The following is a 23,094-nucleotide window of genomic DNA, read 5'->3' on the forward strand; positions in this document are numbered from 1 at the left end:
TAATACTCCATACAGGTAGAGTCTAATACTCCATACAGGTAGAGTCTAATACTCCATACAGGTAGAGTCTAATACACCATACAGGTAGAGTCTAAAACTCCATACAGGTAGAGTCTAATACTCCATACAGGTAGAGTCTAATGTAGAGTCTAATACTCCATACAGGTAGAGTCTAATACTCCATACAGGTAGAGTCTAATACTCCATACAGGTAGAGTCTAATACTCCATACAGGTAGAGTCTAATGTAGAGTCTAATACTCCATACAGGTAGAGTCTAATACTCCATACAGGTAGAGTCTAATACTCCATACAGGTAGAGTCTAATACACCATACAGGTAGAGTCTAATACTCCATACAGGTAGAGTCTAATACTCCATACAGGTACAGTCTAATACACCATACAGGTAGAGTCTAATCCTCCATACAGGTAGAGTCTAATACACCATACAGGTTGAGTCTAATACTCCATACAGGTAGAGTCTAATGTAGAGTCTAATACTCCATACAGGTAGAGTCTAATACACCATACAGGTAGAGTCTAATACTCCATACAGGTAGAGTCTAATACAACATACAGGTAGAGTCTAATACTCCATACAGGTAGAGTCTAATACAACATACAGGTAGAGTCTAATACACCATACAGGTAGAGTCTAATACACCATACAGGTAGAGTCTAATACACCATACAGGTAGAGTCTAATACTCCATACAGGTAGAGTCTAATACTCCATACAGGTAGAGTCTAATACTCCATACAGGTAGAGTCTAATACACCATACAGGTAGAGTCTAATACTCCATACAGGTAGAGTCTAATACACCATACAGGTATAGTCTAATACACCATACAGGTAGAGTCTAATACTCCATACAGGTAGAGTCTAATACTCCATACAGGTACAGTGTATGTGGTTAATGAACTGTAGGGTGTATCTATGTTGTTTCATGTTGCTTCCGTTCCATGTTGGGTTCATTATTGCGCTACCAGTATTCACTATGTCCCTGCCAGTGCAGTACAGATAGAGCTACACAGTTTGAGGACTTCCAATGATTCGATATGACTCAATGCTGCCCTCTAGTGTTCTAAAGATAATCCCACAGGGAAGAGATGTCAGATTACCAGTTGATATGGAGTTTGTTGACTGTGTGTTGTGTTACCTGTTGTTCAGTTGACAGGTATGCTCCAGTACGTGGTGAGACTGTCTACAGAGCTGGAAGCCAAGTTCCTGTCAGTGGAGAGACTACAGGAGTACATTGAGGTGAGAACATCAATAAGTTTAACTACAAATACACTAACAATGTCTTTACCGTCTTTCATTACCTTTTAATACACTGTTATAATCATGTCCAGGATGTTGTCTGTTATAATCATGTCCAGGATGTTGTCTGTTATAATCATGTTTCTGTCCAGGGTGTTGTCTGTTATAATCATGTTTCTGTCCAGGATGTTGTCTGTTATAATCATGTCCAGGGTGTTGTCTGTTATAATCATGTCCAGGATGTTGTCTGTTATAATCATGTTTCTGTCCAGGGTGTTGTCTGTTATAATCATGTCCAGGATGTTGTCTGTTATAATCATGTTTCTGTCCAGGATGTTGTCTGTTATAATCATGTTTCTGTCCAGGATGTTGTCTGTTATAATCATGTTTCTGTCCAGGATGTTGTCTGTTATAATCATGTTTCTGTCCAGGATGTTGTCTGTTATTATCATGTCCAGGGTGTTGTCTGTTATAATCATGTTTCTGTCCAGGATGTTGTCTGTTATAATCATGTTTCTGTCCAGGGTGTTGTCTGTTATAATCATGTTTCTGTCCAGGGTGTTGTCTGTTATAATCATGTCCAGGATGTTGTCTGTTATAATCATGTTTCTGTCCAGGATGTTGTCTGTTATAATCATGTTTCTGTCCAGGATGTTGTCTGTTATAATCATGTTTCTGTCCAGGGTGTTGTCTGTTATAATCATGTCCAGGATGTTGTCTGTTATAATCATGTTTCTGTCCAGGGTGTTGTCTGTTATAATCATGTTTCTGTCCAGGATGTTGTCTGTTATAATCATGTTTCTGTCCAGGGTGTTGTCTGTTATAATCATGTTTCTGTCCAGGATGTTGTCTGTTATAATCATGTTTCTGTCCAGGGTGTTGTCTGTTATAATCATGTTTCTGTCCAGGATGTTGTCTGTTATTATCATGTCCAGGGTGTTGTCTGTTATAATCATGTTTCTGTCCAGGATGTTGTCTGTTATAATCATGTTTCTGTCCAGGGTGTTGTCTGTTATAATCATGTTTCTGTCCAGGGTGTTGTCTGTTATAATCATGTCCAGGATGTTGTCTGTTATAATCATGTTTCTGTCCAGGATGTTGTCTGTTATAATCATGTTTCTGTCCAGGATGTTGTCTGTTATAATCATGTTTCTGTCCAGGGTGTTGTCTGCTATAATCATGTTTCTGTCCAGGATGTTGTCTGTTATTATCATGTCCAGGGTGTTGTCTGTTATAATCATGTTTCTGTCCAGGATGTTGTCTGTTATAATCATGTTTCTGTCCAGGGTGTTGTCTGTTATAATCATGTTTCTGTCCAGGGTGTTGTCTGTTATAATCATGTCCAGGATGTTGTCTGTTATAATCATGTTTCTGTCCAGGATGTTGTCTGTTATAATCATGTTTCTGTCCAGGATGTTGTCTGTTATAATCATGTTTCTGTCCAGGGTGTTGTCTGTTATAATCATGTCCAGGATGTTGTCTGTTATAATCATGTTTCTGTCCAGGATGTTGTCTGTTATAATCATGTTTCTGTCCAGGGTGTTGTCTGTTATAATCATGTTTCTGTCCAGGGTGTTGTCTGTTATAATCATGTTTCTGTCCAGGATGTTGTCTGTTATAATCATGTTTCTGTCCAGGATGTTGTCTGTTATAATCATGTCCAGGGTGTTGTCTGTTATAATCATGTCCAGGATGTTGTCTGTTATAATCATGTTTCTGTCCAGGATGTTGTCTGTTATAATCATGTCCAGGGTGTTGTCTGTTATTATCATGTCCAGGGTGTTGTCTGTTATAATCATGTTTCTGTCCAGGATGTTGTCTGTTATAACCATGTTTCTGTCCAGGATGTTGTCTGTTATAATCATGTTTCTGTCCAGGGTGTTGTCTGTTATAATCATGTTTCTGTCCAGGATGTTGTCTGTTATAATCATGTTTCTGTCCAGGATGTTGTCTGTTATAATCATGTTTCTGTCCAGGATGTTGTCTGTTATACCGGTAATCATGTTTCTGTCCAGGATGTTGTCTGTTATAATCATGTTTCTGTCCAGGATGTTGTCTGTTATAATCATGTTTCTGTCCAGGGTTGCGTGTCTGAGGCGCCCAGGAGAGTTAAAGACGCCCTCATCCCAGAAGGTTGGCCTCATAAAGGGGCCATCTCCTTTAAGGACTACACGATGAGGTACAGAGCGAACACCCCCATCGTGCTCGATGGACTGCAGCTCAACATCCAGCCCAGGGAGAAGCTGGGCATCGTGGGGAGGACGGGCTCCGGTAACGCCTCAGTCCAACTCATTGTCAGAGTTGAACTTGTCTGTACTATTTGTCTATGTGTGCTGCTGGTGGCTAACGGTATTTCACGGGCTCCGGTAAGGTCTCAGTTTAGACCACCTACTCACAGTCATAATGTTAGCATGAAACACCACAGTTAACATTGTCATTGCTATATACAGTCACATTTGGAAAAGTATTCAGACCCCTTGACTTTTTCCACATTTTGTTACATTACAGCCTCATTCTAAAATGGATTAAATCGTTTTTTTCCTTCACCAATCTACACACAATACTCCATAATTACAAAGCAAAAACAGGTTTTTAGACATTTTTGCAAATGTATTACTAGTAAAACACTGAAATATCACATAAGTAATTCAGACCTTTTACTCAGTACTTTGTTGAAGTACCTTTGGCAGCGATTACAGCCTCGAGTCTTCTTGGGTTTGACGCTACAAGCTTGGCACACCTGTATTTGGGGAGTTTCTCCCATTCTTCTCTGCAGATCCTCTCAAGCTCTGTCAGGTTGGATGGGGAGCATCGCTGCACAGCTGTTTTCAGGTCTCTCCAGAGATGTTCGATCGGGTTCAAGTCCGGGCTCTGGCTGGGCCACTCAAGGACATTCAGAGACATGTCCTGAAGCCACTCCTGCGTTGTCTTGGCTTTGTGCTTAGTGTCGTTGTAGGAACCTTCGCCTCAGTCTGAGGTCCTGAGCACTCTGGGGAGCAGGTTTTCATTAAGGATCTCTCTGTACTTTGCTCCGTTCATCTTTCCCTCGATCCTGACTAGTCTCCCAGTCCCTGCCGCTGAAAAACATCACCACAGCATGATGCTGCCACCACCATGCTTCACCGTAGGGATGGTGCCAGGTTTCCTCCAGACGTGACTCTTGGCATTCAGGACAAAGAGTTCAATCTGGATTTCATCAGACCAGGGAATCTTGTTTCTCATGGTCTGAGAATCCTTTAGGTGCCTTTTGGCAAACTCCAAGTGGGCTGTCATGTGCCTTTTACTGAAGAGTGGCTTCCGTCTGGCCACTCTACCATAAAGGCCTGATTGATGGAGTGCCTGATTGGTTGTCCTTGGTTGATCTGGATGTGACCTGGATATGACCTGGATGTGATCTGGATGTGACCTGGATGTGACCTGGATGTGACCTGCGTGTGTATCCAGAACAATCTGGCAATACTGAGACAGCAACTGTATATGACCTGGATGTGACCTGGATGTGACCTGGATATGACCTGGATGTGACCTGGATGTAACCTGGATATGACCTGGATGTGACCTGGATGTGACCTGGATGTGACCTGTGTGTGTATCCAGAACAATCTGGCAATACTGAGACAGCAACTGTATATGACCTGGATGTGACCTGGATATGACCTGGATGTGACCTGGATATGACCTGGATGTAACCTGGATATGACCTGGATGTGACCTGGATGTGTATCTAGAACAATGTGTCAATACTGAGAGAGCAGCTGGATATGACCTGGATGTGACCTGGATGTGACCTGGATGTGTTGTGTATAACCTGGATGTGTTGTGTATAACCTGGATGTGTTGTATATAACCTGGATGTGCTGTATTTAACCTGGATGTGTTGTATATAACCTGGATATGACTTGGATATGACCTGGATGTGTTGTATATAACCTGGATGTGCTGTATTTAACCTGGATGTGTTGTATATAACCTGGATATGACTTGGATATGACCTGGATGTGTTGTATATAACCTGGATGTGACCTGGATGTGACCTGGATGTGTTGTATATAACCTGGATGTGTTGTATATAACCTGGATGTGTTGTATTTAACCTGGATGTGCTGTATTTAACCTGGATGTGCGGTATATAACCTGGATGTGCTGTATATAACCTGGATGTGACCTGGATATGACCTGGATGTGACCTGGGTATAACCTGGATATGACCTGGATGTGACCTGGATGTGACCTGGATGTGTATCTAGAACAATGTGTCAATTCTGAGACAGCAGCTGGATATGACCTGGATATGACCTGGATGTGACCTGGATGTGACCTGGATGTGCTGTATATAACCTGGATGTGTTGTATATAACCTGGATGTGACCTTGATGTGCTGTATATAACCTGGATGTGTTGTATATAACCTGGATGTGACCTTGATGTGCTGTATATAACCTGGATGTGTTGTATTTAACCTGGATGTGCTGTATATAACCTGGATATGACTTGGATATGACCTGGATGTGTTGTATATAACCTGGATGTGTTGTATTTGACCTGGATGTGCTGTATATAACCTGTATATGACCTGGATGTGACCTGGATGTGTTGTATATAACCTGGATGTGACCTGGATGTGTTGTGTATAACCTAGATATTACCTGAATGTGACCTGGATGTGTTGTATATAACCTGGATGTGACCTGGATGTGTTGTATATAACCTGGATGTGACCTGGATGTGTTGTATATAACCTGGATGTGTTGTATTTAACCTGGATGTGCTGTATATAACCTGTATATGACCTGGATGTGACCTGGATGTGTTGTATATAACCTGGATGTGACCTGGATGTGTTGTATATAACCTAGATATTACCTGAATGTGACCTGGATGTGTTGTATATAACCTGGATGTGACCTGGATGTGTTGTATATAACCTGGATGTGTTGTATATAACCTAGATATTACCTGAATGTGACCTGGATGTGTTGTATATAACCTGGATGTGACCTGGATGTGTTGTATATAACCTGGATGTGACCTGGATGTGTTGTATATAACCTGGATGTGACCTGGATGTGTTGTATATAACCTAGATATTACCTGAATGTGACCTGGATGTGTTGTATATAACCTGGATGTGACCTGGATGTGTTGTATATAACCTGGATGTGACCTGGATGTGTTGTATATAACCTGGATGTGTTGTATTTAACCTGGATGTGCTGTATATAACCTGTATATGACCTGGATGTGACCTGGATGTGTTGTATATAACCTGGATGTGACCTGGATGTGTTGTATATAACCTAGATATTACCTGAATGTGACCTGGATGTGTTGTATATAACCTGGATGTGACCTGGATGTGTTGCATATAACCTGGATATTATATGTCACCCAACAGGGAAGTCTTCTTTAGGAGTCGCCCTCTTCCGCCTGGTGGAACCAGCTGCAGGGACGATCTTCATAGATGGGGTGGACACCAGCGCTATAGGCCTGGAGGACCTCCGCAGTAAACTATCAGTCATCCCCCAGGACCCCGTCCTATTCATCAGTACTGTCAGGTAATACCACTGTCTATTACTGTCTACACAGTACACATTACTCACCTGTAGAAACAGAATCCATAGACCAGGTAATACCACTGTCTATTACTGTCTACACAGTACACTAGTCACCTATAGAAACAGACTCCATAGACCAGGTAATACCACTGTCTGCACAGTACACTAGTCACCTGTAGAAACAGACACCATAGACCAGGTAATACCACTGTCTATTACTGTCTACACAGTACACTAGTCACCTATAGAAACAGACTCCATAGACCAGGTAATACCACTGTCTATTACTGTCTACACAGTACACTAGTCACCTATAGAAACAGACTCCATAGACCAGGTAATACCACTGTCTACACAGTACACTAGTCACCTATAGAAACAGACTCCATAGACCAGGTAATACCACTGTCTACACAGGACACTAGTCACCTATAGAAACAGACTCCATAGACCAGGTAATACCACTGTCTATTACTGTCTACACAGTACACTAGTCACCTATAGAAACAGACTCCATAGACCAGGTAATACCACTGTCTATTACTGTCTACACAGTACACTAGTCACCTATAGAAACAGACTCCATAGACCAGGTAATACCACTGTCTATTACTGTCTACACAGTACACTAGTCACCTATAGAAACAGACTCCATAGACCAGGTAATACCACTGTCAATTACTGTCTACACAGTACACTAGTCACCTATAGAAACAGACTCCATAGACCAGGTAATACCACTGTCTATTACTGTCTACACAGCACACTAGTCACCTATAGAAACAGACTCCATAGACCAGGTAATACCACTGTCTATTACTGTCTACACAGTACACTAGTCACCTATAGAAACAGACTCCATAGACCAGGTAATACCACTGTCTATTACTGTCTACACAGTACACTAGTCACCTATAGAAACAGACTCCATAGACCAGGTAATACCACTGTCTATTACTGTCTACACAGTACACTAGTCACCTATAGAAACAGACTCCATAGACCAGGTAATACCACTGTCTATTACTGTCTACACAGTACACTAGTCACCTATAGAAACAGACGCCATAGACCAGGTAATACCACTGTCTATACCTGTCTACACAGTACTCTAGTCACCTATAGAAACAGACACCATAGACCAGGTAATACCACTGTCTACACAGTACACTAGTCACCTATAGAAACAGACTCCATAGACCAGGTAATACCACTGACTACACAGTATAACTGTGTCTCTATCTGACTGGGTCCAGTTGTCACCACTCTGTCAGCCAGTATTACTGTGTCTCTATCTGACTGGGTCATGTGACTGGGTCATGTGACTTGTTCTCCTGCTGCAGGTATAATATGGATCCTTTCAACAACTATAGTGATGAGGACATCTGGTCGGCTCTGGAGAAGACCTACATGAAACACACAGTACGTATAGCCTCTACGTACGGTCTGGTTTACTGTCTGTTGGCTGCCTCTATGGGGACCATTACATAAGGTCTGGTTTACTGTCTGTTGGCTGCCTCTATGGGGACCATTACATAAGGCCTGGTTTACTGTCTGTTGGCTGCCTCTATGGGGAACATTACATAAGACCTGGTCTACTGTCTGTTGGCTGTCTCTATGGGGAACATTACATAAGGCCTGGTTTACTGTCTGTTGGCTGCCTCTATGGGGAACATTACATAAGGCCTGGTCTACTGTCTGTTGGCTGCCTCTATGGGGAACATTACATAAGGCCTGGTTTACTGTCTGTTGGCTGCCTCTATGGGGACCATTACATAAGGCCTGGTTTACTGTCTGTTGGCTGCCTCTATGGGGAACATTACATAAGGCCTGGTCTACTGTCTGTTGGCTGCCTCTATGGGGAACATTACATAAGGCCTGGTTTACTGTCTGTTGGCTGCCTCTATGGGGAACATTACATAAGGCCTGGTCTACTGTCTGTTGGCTGCCTCTATGGGGAACATTACATAAGGCCTGGTTTACTGTCTGTTGGCTGCCTCTATGGGGACCATTACATAAGGCCTGGTTTACTGTCTGTTGGCTGCCTCTATGGGGAACATTACATAAGGCCTGGTTTACTGTCTGTTGGCTGCCTCTATGGGGAACATTACATAAGGCCTGGTTTACTGTCTGTTGGCTGCCTCTATGGGGAACATTACATAAGACCTGGTCTACTGTCTGTTGGCTGCCTCTATGGGGAACATTACATAAGGCCTGGTTTACTGTCTGTTGGCTGCCTCTATGGGGAACATTACATAAGACCTGGTCTACTGTCTGTTGGCTGCCTCTATGGGGAACATTACATAAGGCCTGGTCTACTGTCTGTTGGCTGCCTCTATGGGGAACATTACATAAGGCCTGGTTTACTGTCTGTTGGCTGCCTCTGTATGTCACAGATCTCCAGTCTCCCTGAGAAGCTGCAGTCTGAGGTGGTGGAGAACGGCGAGAACTTCTCTGTGGGAGAGAGACAGCTGATGTGTATGGCCAGAGCCCTGCTACGGAACTCCAAGGTCAGAAACCTTTTACAGCAACATAGAATGTACTGTATTCTAAAAAAATATATTTTACGGTACATACAGCTAGTCATACTGTATTCCAGGAAAATGTATTTTATACTACATACACCTAGTCATACTGTATTCTAGGAAAATGTATTTTACAGTACATATAGCTAGTCATACTGTATTCTAAGAAAATGTATTTTACAGTACATACAGCTAGTCATACTGTATTCTAGGAAAATGTATTTTACAGTACATATAGCTAGTCATACTGTATTCTAGGAAAATGTATTTTACAGTACATATAGCTAGTCATACTGTATTCTAAGAAAATGTATTTTACAGTACATACAGCTAGTCATACTGTATTCTAGGAAAATGTATTTTACAGTACATATAGCTAGTCATACTGTATTCTAAGAAAATGTATTTTACAGTACATACAGCTAGTCATACTGTATTCTAGGAAAATGTATTTTACAGTACATATAGCTAGTCATACTGTATTCTAGGAAAATGTATTTTACAGTACATACAGCTAGTCATACTGTATTCTAGGAAAATGTATTTTACAGTACATACAGCTAGTCATACTGTATTCTAGGAAAATGTATTTTACAGTACATACAGCCAGTCATACTGTATTCTAGGAAAATGTATTTTACAGTACATACAGCTAGTCATACTGTATTCTAGGAAAATGTATTTTACAGTACATATAGCTAGTCATACTGTATTCTAAGAAAATTCATTTTACAGTACATACAGCTAGTCATACTGTATTTCAGTAAAATGTATCTTACAGTACATACAGGTAGTCGTACTGTATTCCAGTAAAATATATTTTACAGTACATACAGCTAGTCGTACTGTATTCCTGTAAAATGTATTTTACAGTACATACAGCTAGTCATACTGTATTCTAGGAAAATGTATTTTACAGTACATACAGCTAGTCATACTGTATTCCAGTAAAATGTATTTTACAGTACATACAGCTAGTCATACTGTATTCTAGGAAAATGTATTTTACAGTACATACAGCTAGTCATACTGTATTCCAGTAAAATGTATTTTACAGTACATACAGCTAGTCATACTGTATTCTAGGAACATGTATTTTACAGTACATTCAGCTAGTCATACTGTATTCTAGGAAAATTTATTTTACAGTACATACAGCTAGTCATACTGTATTCCAGTAAAATGTATTTTACAGTACATAGAGCTAGTCATACTGTATTCTAGGAACATTTATTTTACAGTACATACAGCTAGTCATACTGTATTCTGGGAAAATGTATTTTACAGTACATACAGCTAGTCATACTGTATTCTAGGAAAATGTATTTTACAGTACATACAGCTAGTCATACTGTATTCTGGGAAAATGTATTTTATAGTACATACAGCCAGTCATACTGTATTCTAGGAAAATGTATTTTACAGTACATACAGCTAGTCATACTGTATTCTAGGAAAATGTATTTTACAGTACATATAGCTAGTCCTACTGTATTCTGGGAAAATGTATTTTACAGTACATAGAGCTAGTCATAATGTATTATAGGAAAATGTATTTTACAGTACATACAGCTAGTCATACTGTATTCTGGGAAAATGTATTTTACAGTACATACAGCTAGTCATACTGTATTCCAGTAAAATGTATTTTACAGTACATAGAGCTAGTCATACTGTATTCTAGGAACATTTATTTTACAGTACATACAGCTAGTCATACTGTATTCTGGGAAAATGTATTTTACAGTACATACAGCTAGTCATACTGTATTCTAGGAAAATGTATTTTACAGTACATACAGCTAGTCATACTGTATTCTGGGAAAATGTATTTTATAGTACATACAGCCAGTCATACTGTATTCTAGGAAAATGTATTTTACAGTACATACAGCTAGTCATACTGTATTCTAGGAAAATGTATTTTACAGTACATATAGCTAGTCCTACTGTATTCTGGGAAAATGTATTTTACAGTACATAGAGCTAGTCATAATGTATTATAGGAAAATGTATTTTACAGTACATACAGCTAGTCATACTGTATTCTGGGAAAATGTATTTTACAGTACATACAGCTAGTCATACTGTATTCCAGTAAAATGTATTTTACAGTACATAGAGCTAGTCATACTGTATTCTAGGAAAATGTATTTTACAGTACATACAGCTAGTCATACTGTATTCTGGGAAAATGTATTTTACAGTACATACAGCTAGTCATACTGTATTCTAGGAAAATGTATTTTACAGTACATACAGCTAGTCATACTGTATTCTGGGAAAATGTATTTTACAGTACATACAGCTAGTCATACTGTATTCTAGGAAAATGTATTTTACAGTACATACAGCTAGTCATACTGTATTCTGGGAAAATGTATTTTACAGTACATACAGCTAGTCCTACTGTATTCTGGGAAAATGTATTTTACAATACATAGAGCTAGTCATACTGTATTTTAGGAAAATGTATTTTACAGTACATACAGCTAGTCATACTGTATTCTGGGAAAATGTATTTTACAGTACATACAGCTAGTCATACTGTATTCTAGGAAAATGTATTTTACGGTACATACAGCTAGTCATACTGTATTCTAGGAAAAAGTTTTTTACAGTACAGCAATTACCAGGTATTTACTACCTAATTGACATTAGTAAATTGCAATTTTACATAGTTATCAAGCCTCCATTTCCAAGCTTCTTCCAGACCTGGAAGGATGGCATTGCAAGACTACACAGCTGGTATCCTAATAACCTGAATATTAGCCTGGTCTCTCCTGTTCTGTCAAGACTACACAGCTGGTATCCTAATAACCTGAATATTAGCCTGGTCTCTCCTGTTCTGTCAAGACTACACAGCTGGTATCCTAGTAACCTGAATATTAGCCTGGTCTCTCCTGTTCTGTCAAGACTACACAGCTGGTATCCTAATAACCTGAATATTAGCCTGGTCTCTCCTGTTCTTTCAAGACTACACAGCTGGTATCCTAATAACCTGAATATTAGCCTGGTCTCTGCTGTTCTGTCAAGACTACACAGCTGGTATCCTAATAACCTGAATATTAGCCTGGTCTCTCCTGTTCTGTCAAGACTACACATCTGGTATCCTAATAACCTGAATATTAGCCTGGTCTCTCCTGTTCTGTCAAGACTACACAGCTGGTATCCTAATAGCCTGAAGATTAGCCTGGTCTCTCCTGTTCTGTCAAGACTACACAGCTGGTATCCTAATAACCTGAATATTAGCCTGGTCTCTCCTGTTCTGTCAAGACTACACAGCTGGTATCCTAATAACCTGAATATTAGCCTGGTCTCTCCTCCTCAGATCATCTTGTTGGACGAGGCGACAGCGTCGATCGACTCAGAGACAGACTCTCTGATCCAGCACACCATTAGAGACGCGTTCCAGGACTGTACCATGCTTACTATTGCTCACCGTATTAACACCGTCCTGGAGTCAGATCGTATTCTGGTCATGGACGCCGGAAAGGTAGGCTATACACAGACAGACAGACAGACAGACAGACAGACAGACAGACAGACAGACAGACAGACCTGTTACAAACATATAACCACAGACAGACAGACAGACAGACAGACAGACAGACAGACAGACCTGTTACAAACATATAACCACAGACAGACAGACAGACAGACAGACAGACAGACAGACAGACAGACAGACAGACAGACAGACAGACTACCTGACCTGTTACAAACACACTGACTGACTGACTGGACTGACTGACTGACTGACTGACTGACAACCTGACCTGTTACAAACACATAACCACAGACAGACAGACAGACAGACAGACAGACAGACAGACAGACAGACAGACCTGTTACAAACACATAACCCCTCTCTGGGGTTCAAGCTGATTCCAACTGAAGCATAAAACTGTAAGGATCTCCTGTTTTACACTCTACAGAGAAGTGTTCATCTATTGGCTCCACATTGGATTTTAAAAGGTTTCAAAACAAACTAAACATGGGTGAATATTGATAGAGTGAGAAGAGATGGACTGATGTATAAATGAACTGATATATGTCTGTGTGTTCTGTGTGTGTGTGTGTGTGTGTGTGTGTGTGTGTGTGTGTGTGTGTGTGTGTGTGTGTGTGTGTGTGTGTGTGTGTGTGTGTGTGTGTGTGTGTGTGTGTGTGTGTGTGTGTGTGTGTGTGTGTGTGTGTGTGTGTGTGTGTGTGTGTGTGTTCTGTGCCCACCTGGCAGGCGGTTGAGTTTGACAGTCCAGAGGTCCTGATGCAGAGACCAGATTCTCAGTTTGCAGCTCTCCTGGCTGCAGCCAACACTGTCAACACATGAGCCTGGCCACATCTCCATGAGCCTGGACACACCTCCATCTACATTCTGGACACACCTCCATATGCAGTCTGGACACACCCCCATCTGAAGTCTGGACACACCTCCATATGCAGTCTGGACACACCCCCATATGCAGTCTGGACACACCTCCATATGCAGTCTGGACACACCTCCATATGCAATCTGGACACACCTCCATCTACAGTCTCCGCCCACCACCTGTCCTTAATTGTGGGACCACCCCACCCCTCAATGCTTTCTCTGTTTTCCATGGACACACATGAATGTGCCTGCACGCTTATCCACACAAACACACACACACACACACACACACACACACACACACACACACACACACACTCACACTCACACTCACACTCACACTCACACTCACACACACACACACTTATGAAGTGACTACACACAGGGAATGGTCTGTCCTGAAGCCTAGGGCATTACCGTCATGGTAGCATTGACTAAGGAGGCTGTATCAGGCAGTAACACCTTTATGAAGTGACAAAACAACAGTAACACCATTATGAAGTGACTAAACAGCAGTAACACCATTATGAAGTGACTAAACAGCAGTAACACCATTATGAAGTGACAAAACAGCAGTAACACCATTATGAAGTGACTAAACAGCAGTAACACCATTATGAAGTAACAAAACAGCAGTAACACCATTATGAAGTGACTAAACATCAGTAACACCATTATGAAGTGAGTAAACATCAGTAACACCATTATGAAGTGACTAAACAGCAGTAACACCATTATGAAGTGACTAAACAGCAGTAACACCATTATGAAGTAACTAAACATCAGTAACACCATTATGAAGTGACTAAACAGCAGTAACACCATTATGAAGTGACTAAACAGCAGTAACACCATTATGAAGTGACTAAACAGCAGTAACACCATTATGAAGTAACAAAACAGCAGTAACACCATTATGAAGTGACAAAACAACAGTAACACCATTATGAAGTGACTAAACAGCAGTAACACCATTATGAAGTAACAAAACAGCAGTAACACCATTATGAAGTGACAAAACAGCAGTAACACCATTATGAAGTGACAAAACAGCAGTAACACAATTATGAAGTGACAAAACAGCAGTAACACCATTATGAAGTGACAAAACAGCAGTAACACCATTATGAAGTGACTAAACAGCAGTAACACCATTATGAAGTGACAAAACAGCAGTAACACCATTATGAAGTGACTAAACAGCAGTAACACCATTATGAAACGACTAAACAGCAGTAACACCATTATATAATTCACAGCACGTTGTATTTTATATGATTCACAACACTTTGTATTTTATATGATTCACAACACTTTGTATTTTATATGATTCACAACATGTTGTATTTTATATGATTCACAACACTTTGTATTTTATATGATTCACAACACTTTGTATTTTATATGATTCACAGCACGTTGTATTTTATATGATTCACAGCACTTTGTATTTTATATGATTCACAACACTTTGTATTTTATATGATTCACAACACTTTGTATTTTATATGATTCACAGCACTTTGTATTTTATATGATTCACAACACTTTGTATTTTATATGATTCACAACACTTTGTATTTTATATGATTCACAACACTTTGTATTTTATATGATTCACAACACTTTGTATTTTATATGATTCACAACACTTTGTATTTTATATGATTCACAACACGTTGTATTTTATATGATTCACAACACTTTGTATTTTATATGATTCACAACACTTTGTATTTTATATGATTCACAACACTTTGTATTTTATATGATTCACAACACTTTGTATTTTATATGATTCACAGCACTTTGTATTTTATACGATTCACAGCACGTTGTATTTTATACGATTCACAGCATTGTAACACTTTGTATTTCATATGATTCCCAGCAGGTTAATACGTTGTCTCTCATATGATTCCCAGCAGTGTAAACAGACAGTAAACAGGATTTTATTGTTGATAATCCGAGGTGAATGTTAGCCTGGGTACCAGGCCTGTGTGTGCTGTCCTTCCACTCCTTGCCACTGCTTGTCAAAATACCAATGAGTGGCAAGGAGTGGAATAACAGCACAAAACAGGTCTGGTACCCAGGCTAGGTAAAGCTACTGTCACAGTGAAATCTCATTCTCGTGTCTAGACGCCCAGATTCCTGCAGAACTAATGATGATTATTATGGTCGTTATTATACATGGTGAAATTACATGCCTTCATCTCCGGTATTTATTTAAAGTGTATTTATTTATATTGTTGTCTCTGAATTGAACGTTTATGTTGAAAGTGTGAAAGATAAAGCAGGGAACGCAGTATATTATATTATATTATATTAGTATACATGCAACAAAACATTAACTGTCTGTACATATCTATAACTGGATGGATGGTTAAAATTACATTTATTAAAATTAAATGTATTAAAAATACATTTATTAAAATTAAATGTATTAAAATTACATTTATTAAAATTACATTTATTAAAATTAAATGTATTAAAAATACATTTATTAAAATTAAATGTATTAAAATTACATTTATTAAAATTAAATGTATTAAAATTAAATGTATTAAAATTACATTTATTAAATCTCATGGGATTGTTTGGGGGATGAGTCTGAGAATACGTAACTAACTTCCGTCTAAAACGCATAGTGTTATACGTTTGATTGTTAATTGATTACAATATCCAAAGTACCTGTTATAATTCAGCTGCATCAATAAAACACAACTCAAACTTGGAAATCCTCATATTTTAACTTGGAACAATGAACATGAACTACAATCAGTAGGAATACTAGAGGTGACCTGATTCTACAGAGCTGGTGTCAGACCACTAGAGGTGACCTGATTCTACAGAGCTGGTGTCAGTAGAACACTAGAGGTGACCTGATTCTACAGAGCTGGTATCAGACCACTAGAGGTGACCTGATTCTACAGAGCTGGTGTCAGACCACTAGAGGTGACCTGATTCTACAGAGCTGGTGTCAGACCACTAGAGGTAACCTGATTCTACAGAGCTGGTGTCAGTAGAACACTAGAGGTGACCTGATTCTACAGAGCTGGTGTCAGACCACTAGAGGTGACCTGATTCTACAGAGCTGGTGTCAGTAGAACACTAGAGGTGACCTGATTCTACAGAGCTGGTATCAGACCACTAGAGGTGACCTGATTCTACAGAGCTGGTGTCAGTAGAATACTAGAGGTGACCTGATTCTACAGAGCTGGTGTCAGTAGAACACTAGAGGTGACCTGATTCTACAGAGCTGGTGTCAGACCACTAGAGGTGACCTGATTCTACAGAGCTGGTGTCAGTAGAACACTAGAGGTGACCTGATTCTACAGAGCTGGTGTCAGACCACTAGAGGTGACCTGATTCTACAGAGCTGGTGTCAGACCACTAGAGGTGACCTGATTCTACAGAGCTGGTGTCAGACCACTAGAGGTGACCTGATTCTACAGAGCTGGTGTCAGACCACTAGAGGTGACCTGATTCTACAGAGCTGGTGTCAGTAGAACATTAGAGATGACCTGATTCTACAGAGCTGGTGTCAGTAGAGCACTAGAGGTGACCTGATTCTACAGAGCTGGTGTCAGACCACTAGAGGTGACCTGATTCTACAGAGCTGGTGTCAGTAGAACACTAGAGGTGACCTGATTCTACAGAGCTGGTGTCAGTAGAACACTAGAGGTGACCTGATTCTACAGAGCTGGTGTCAGACCACTAGAGGTGACCTGATTCTACAGAGCTGGTGTCAGAGCACTAGAGGTGACCTGATTCTACAGAGCTGGTGTCAGACCACTAGAGGTGACCTGATTCTTCAGAGCTGGTGTCAGACCACTAGAGGTGACCTGATTCTACAGAGCTGGTGTCAGTAGAACACTAGAGGTGACCTGATTCTACAGAGCTGGTGTCAGTAGAACACTAGAGGTGACCTGATTCTACAGAGCTGGTGTCAGACCACTAGAGGTGACCTGATTCTACAGAGCTGGTGTCAGTAGACCACTAGAGGTGACCTGATTCTACAGAGCTGGTGTCAGACCACTAGAGGTGACCTGATTCTACAGAGCTGGTGTCAGAACACTAGAGGTGACCTGATTCTACAGAGCTGGTGTCAGACCACTAGAGGTGACCTGATTCTACAGAGCTGGTGTCAGACCACTAGAGGTGACCTGATTCTACAGAGCTGGTGTCAGACCACTAGAGGTGACCTGATTCTATAGAGCTGGTGTCAGACCACTAGAGGTGACCTGATTCTACAGAGCTGGTGTCAGTAGAACACTAGAGGTGACCTGATTCTACAGAGCTGGTGTCAGACCAGTAGAGGTAACCTGATTCTACAGAGCTGGTGTCAGACCACTAGAGGTGACCTGATTCTACAGAGCTGGTGTCAGACCACTAGAGGTGACCTGATTCTACAGAGCTGGTGTCAGACCACTAGAGGTGACCTGATTCTACAGAGCTGGTGTCAGACCACTAGAGGTGACCTGATTCTACAGAGCTGGTGTCAGACCACTAGAGGTGACCTGATTCTTCATAGCTGGTGTCAGACCACTAGAGGTGACCTGATTCTACAGAGCTGGTGTCAGACCACTAGAGGTGACCTGATTCTACAGAGCTGGTGTCAGACCACTAGAGGTGACCTGATTCTTCATAGCTGGTGTCAGACCACTAGAGGTGACCTGATTCTACAGAGCTGGTGTCAGACCACTAGAGATGACCTGATTCTACAGAGCTGGTGTCAGTAGACCACTAGAGGTGACCTGATTCTACAGAGCTGGTGTCAGTAGACCACTAGAGGTGACCTGATTCTACAGAGCTGGTGTCAGTAGAACACTAGAGGTGACCTGATTCTACAGAGCTGGTGTCAGACCACTAGAGGTGACCTGATTCTACAGAGCTGGTGTCAGTAGAACACTAGAGGTGACCTGATTCTAAAGAGTTGGTGTCAGTAGACCACTAGAGGTGACCTGATTCTACAGAGCTGGTGTCAGTAGAACACTAGAGGTGACCTGATTCTACAGAGCTGGTGTCAGACCACTAGAGGTGACCTGATTCTACAGAGCTGGTGTCAGAGCACTAGAGGTGACCTGATTCTACAGAGCTGGTGTCAGACCACTAGAGGTGACCTGATTCTTCAGAGCTGGTGTCAGACCACTAGAGGTGACCTGATTCTACAGAGCTGGTGTCAGTAGAACACTAGAGGTGACCTGATTCTACAGAGCTGGTGTCAGAACACTAGAGGTGACCTGATTCTACAGAGCTGGTGTCAGACCACTAGAGGTGACCTGATTCTACAGAGCTGGTGTCAGTAGAACACTAGAGGTGACCTGATTCTACAGAGCTGGTGTCAGACCACTAGAGGTGACCTGATTCTACAGAGCTGGTGTCAGTAGAACACTAGAGGTGACCTGATTCTACAGAGCTGGTGTCAGACCACTAGAGGTGACCTGATTCTACAGAGCTGGTGTCAGACCACTAGAGGTGACCTGATTCTACAGAGCTGGTGTCAGACCACTAGAGGTGACCTGATTCTACAGAGCTGGTGTCAGTATAAGCCTCCGTACTGTGAGGGATAAAGTGGACTGGCGGTTCTCATCGCTGGTCATCCACAGTGTGCAGTTGTGCACCTCTCACGTAATGTTCATGACAGACCCGATGTGGCTCAGCTGGTAACATTGTGGTGCAAAGCCAAAATTGGGATTTCAATTCTTGCAGGGAATTACATACACACACAATCAATGTATTCTCCCACTGTTCTGTACATCCCTTTGATATAAGCATTTGATAGGTATTATCGACAACATGGCTGATTTTAGGGTGACTGTCCAAAATGGCATCCCGTAGGGCTCTAGGTTATAAGTAGTACACTATAGGGTGCCATTTTGGACTGTCCCATAGTGTCCTGTTATACTGTACTGGCTGACGTTTCACCTATTGGCCACCAGGGGTCACTGCCTCCCTTCCATCTACTGTAGTGTGTTGCAATAGGATTTCATCATGTTCAGATGCCAAGTGATGAAACAGGCTGTAAAGTGTTGATGTATTGAAGTGTAAAGCACACAGCATGGTGGTTGAAGAAGAGAGAAGAGTTGTACCAGGAACTCTATTCAGTTCAGCATCACGTTCTGGGGTCAGCCACACCTGGGAACTCTTCTATTCAGTTCAGCATCGCGTTCTGGGATCAGCCACACCTGGGAACTCTTCTATTCAGGTCAGCATCACGTTCTGGGGTCAGCCACACCTGGGAACTCTTCTATTCAGTCCAGCATCACGTTCTGGGATCAGCCACACCTGGGAACTCTTCTATTCAGTCCAGCATCACGTTCTGGGATCAGCCACACTTGGGAACTCTTCTATTCAGTCCAGCATCACGTTCTGGGATCAGCCACACTTGGGAACTCTTCTATTCAGTTCAGCATCACGTTCTGGGATCAGCCACACCTGGGAACTCTTCTATTCAGTTCAGCATCACGTTCTGGGATCAGCCACACCTGGGAACTCTTCTATTCAGTTCAGCATCACGTTCTGGGATCAGCCACACCTGGGAACTCTTCTTAATGAGTCCAGCATCACGTTCTGGGATCAGCCACACCTGGGAACTCTTCTATTCAGTTCAGCATCACGTTCTGGGATCAGCCACACTTGGGAACTCTTCTATTCAGTTCAGCATCACGTTCTGGGATCAGCCACACCTGGGAACTCTTCTATTCAGTCCAGCATCACGTTCTGGGATCAGCCACACTTGGGAACTCTTCTATTCAGTCCAGCATCACGTTCTGGGATCAGCCACACCTGGGAACTCTTCTATTCAGTCCAGCATCACGTTCTGGGATCAGCCACACCTGGGAACTCTTCTATTCAGTTCAGCATCACGTTCTGGGATCAGCCACACCTGGGAACTCTTCTATTCAGTTCAGCATCACGTTCTGGGATCAGCCACACTTGGGAACTCTTCTATTCAGTTCAGCATCACGTTCTGGGATCAGCCACATCTGGGAACTCTTCTATTCAGTTCAGCATCACGTTCTGGGATCAGCCACATCTGGGAACTCTTCTTAATGAGTCCATCATCACGTTCTGGGATCAGCCACATCTGGGAACTCTTCTTAATGAGTCCATCATCACGTTCTGGGATCAGCCACATCTGGGAACTCTTCTATTCAGTTCAGCATCACGTTCTGGGATCAGCCACACCTGGGACCTCTTCTATTCAGTTCAGCATCACCTGGGATCAGCCACACTTGGGAACTCTTCTATTCAGTCCAGCATCACCTGGGATCAGCCACACTTGGAAACTCCCACATGTCATCTACTACAGCTGTCTGTCACGAGACACTATGTGGTGATCTGTAAACAGGCTCCTCTATGTGTGCAGTATGAGCCTGTACACAAGAGGTCGCTGTCCAGGAAGGCTTTGAGGATGAAGAGGCTGAAGAGCAGGAGGACCAATTTCACAGGCATGATTTAGATATTGGTCCTGTTGCAACTCTCGTTTCTCTACGGCCTCACAAATAAAATAAAATAGAAAACCCGCTTTAGAAAGTTGACATCCAACATTTACACACATTAGACACGGTTTAAAAACAATGATAACCATTTAAACAACTGTAAGCTTCAAATCCAATACTCACAGATCCTGTTGTAAAACACGATATATTGTTTTACTATTTCCTCCTAATGTCAATTAACAGAGCCAAGACAAACGTTTGATTTGTAGCTCCTGGGCTGTTTTACAAACCCCCTGTTGGACTAAAACTAATTCGCCTTTCGTAAAAACACTCTCCCTGTCTGCTCTGCGGGCTGGTAGAACTGTACATCATTGGCCAACTGTGAGTCTCTTATTCTGAGCTGTGTATTACAGTTGGCCTGCTGAAGGTCTTTCCAAACATTCTCTGGAAAGGAAAAGGCCTCAGCATTGTATCTCTGTGATCCAATTGGCACCCTATTCCCTATATATAGTGGTACTACTATAGACCAGAGCCTTATTCCCTAATAGTGCCGGGTTAGATATGATGTATCGACCACTGGACCCTGGTTAGATGTGATAGAAGGACTAAAGGCTGGAGACCACTGGGCCCTGGTTAGATGTGATAGAATGACCACTGGGCCCTGGTTAGATGTGATAGAAGGACTAAAGGCTGGAGACCACTGGGCCCTGGTTAGATGTGATAGAAGGACTAAAGGCTGGAGACCACTGGGCCCTGGTTAGATGTGATAGAAGGACCACTGGGCCCTGGTTAGATGTGATAGAAGGACTAAAGGCTGGAGACCACTGGGCCCTGGTTAGATGTGATGGAAGGACCACTGGGCCCTGGTTAGATGTGATAGAAGGACTAAAGGCTGGAGACCACTGGGCCCTGGTTAGATGTGATGGAAGGACCACTGGGCCCTGGTTAGATGTGATAGAAGGACTAAAGGCTGGAGACCACTGGGCCCTGGTTAGATGTGATAGAAGGACTAAAGTCTGGAGACCATTGGGCCCTGGTTAGATATGATAGAAGGACCACTGGGCCCTGGTTAGATGTGATAGAAGGACCACTGGGCCCTGGTTAGATGTGATAGAAGGACTAAAGGCTGGAGACCACTGGGCCCTGGTTAGATGTGATGGAAGGACCACTGGGCCCTGGTTAGATGTGATAGAAGGACTAAAGGCTGGAGACTACTGGGCCCTGGTTTGATATGATAGAAAGACCACTGGGCCCTGGTTAGATGTGATAGAATGACCACTGAGCCCTGGTTAGATATGATGGAACGACCACTGAGCCCTGGTTAGATATGATAGAAGGACTAAAGGCTGGAGACCACTGGGCCCTGGTTAGATGTGATGGAAGGACCACTGGGCCCTGGTTAGATGTGATAGAAGGACTAAAGGCTGGAGACTACTGGGCCCTGGTTTGATATGATAGAAAGACCACTGGGCCCTGGTTAGATGTGATAGAATGACCACTGAGCCCTGGTTAGATATGATGGAACGACCACTGAGCCCTGGTTAGATATGATAGAAGGACTAAAGGCTGGAGACCACTGGGCCCTGGTTAGATGTGATAGAAGGACTAAAGTCTGGAGACCACTGGGCCCTGGTTAGATGTGATAGAAGGACTAAAGGCTGGAGACCACTGGGCCCTGGTTAGATGTGATAGAAGGACTAAAGGCTGGAGACCACTGGGCCCTGGTTAGATGTGATAGAAGGACTAAAGGCTGGAGACCACTGGGCCCTGGTTAGATGTGATAGGAGGACTAAAGTCTGGAGACCACTGGGCCCTGGTTAGATATGATAGAAGGACTAAAGTCTGGAGACCACTGGGCCCTGGTTAGATGTGATAGAAAGACCACTGGGCCCTGGTTAGATGTGATAGAAGGACTAAAGGCTGGAGACCACTG

General features: G+C 42.2%; 2 protein-coding genes across 3 annotated transcripts in view; both read left to right on the forward strand.

The window, feature by feature from the left end:
* The window catches only part of LOC129842863 (ATP-binding cassette sub-family C member 12-like), a gene marked incomplete at its 5' end in the record, with an annotated part of 283,379 nt that overhangs the window by 131,572 nt on the left and 128,713 nt on the right, over positions 1 to 23,094 (forward strand).
* On the forward strand, positions 1,002 to 16,454 carry LOC129842866 (ATP-binding cassette sub-family C member 12-like). The gene is made up of 8 exons (XM_055911562.1): positions 1,002 to 1,013; positions 1,175 to 1,264; positions 3,346 to 3,535; positions 6,660 to 6,819; positions 8,163 to 8,241; positions 9,216 to 9,329; positions 12,676 to 12,840; positions 13,582 to 16,454. The coding sequence occupies exons 1-8, from the start codon at positions 1,002 to 1,004 to the stop codon at positions 13,672 to 13,674; spliced, it is 903 nt and encodes a 300-aa protein (XP_055767537.1). The 3' UTR covers positions 13,675 to 16,454.

Source organism: Salvelinus fontinalis, unplaced genomic scaffold (genome assembly GCF_029448725.1).
Source record: "Salvelinus fontinalis isolate EN_2023a unplaced genomic scaffold, ASM2944872v1 scaffold_0072, whole genome shotgun sequence".
Classification (NCBI taxonomy): Eukaryota; Metazoa; Chordata; class Actinopteri; order Salmoniformes; family Salmonidae; genus Salvelinus; species Salvelinus fontinalis.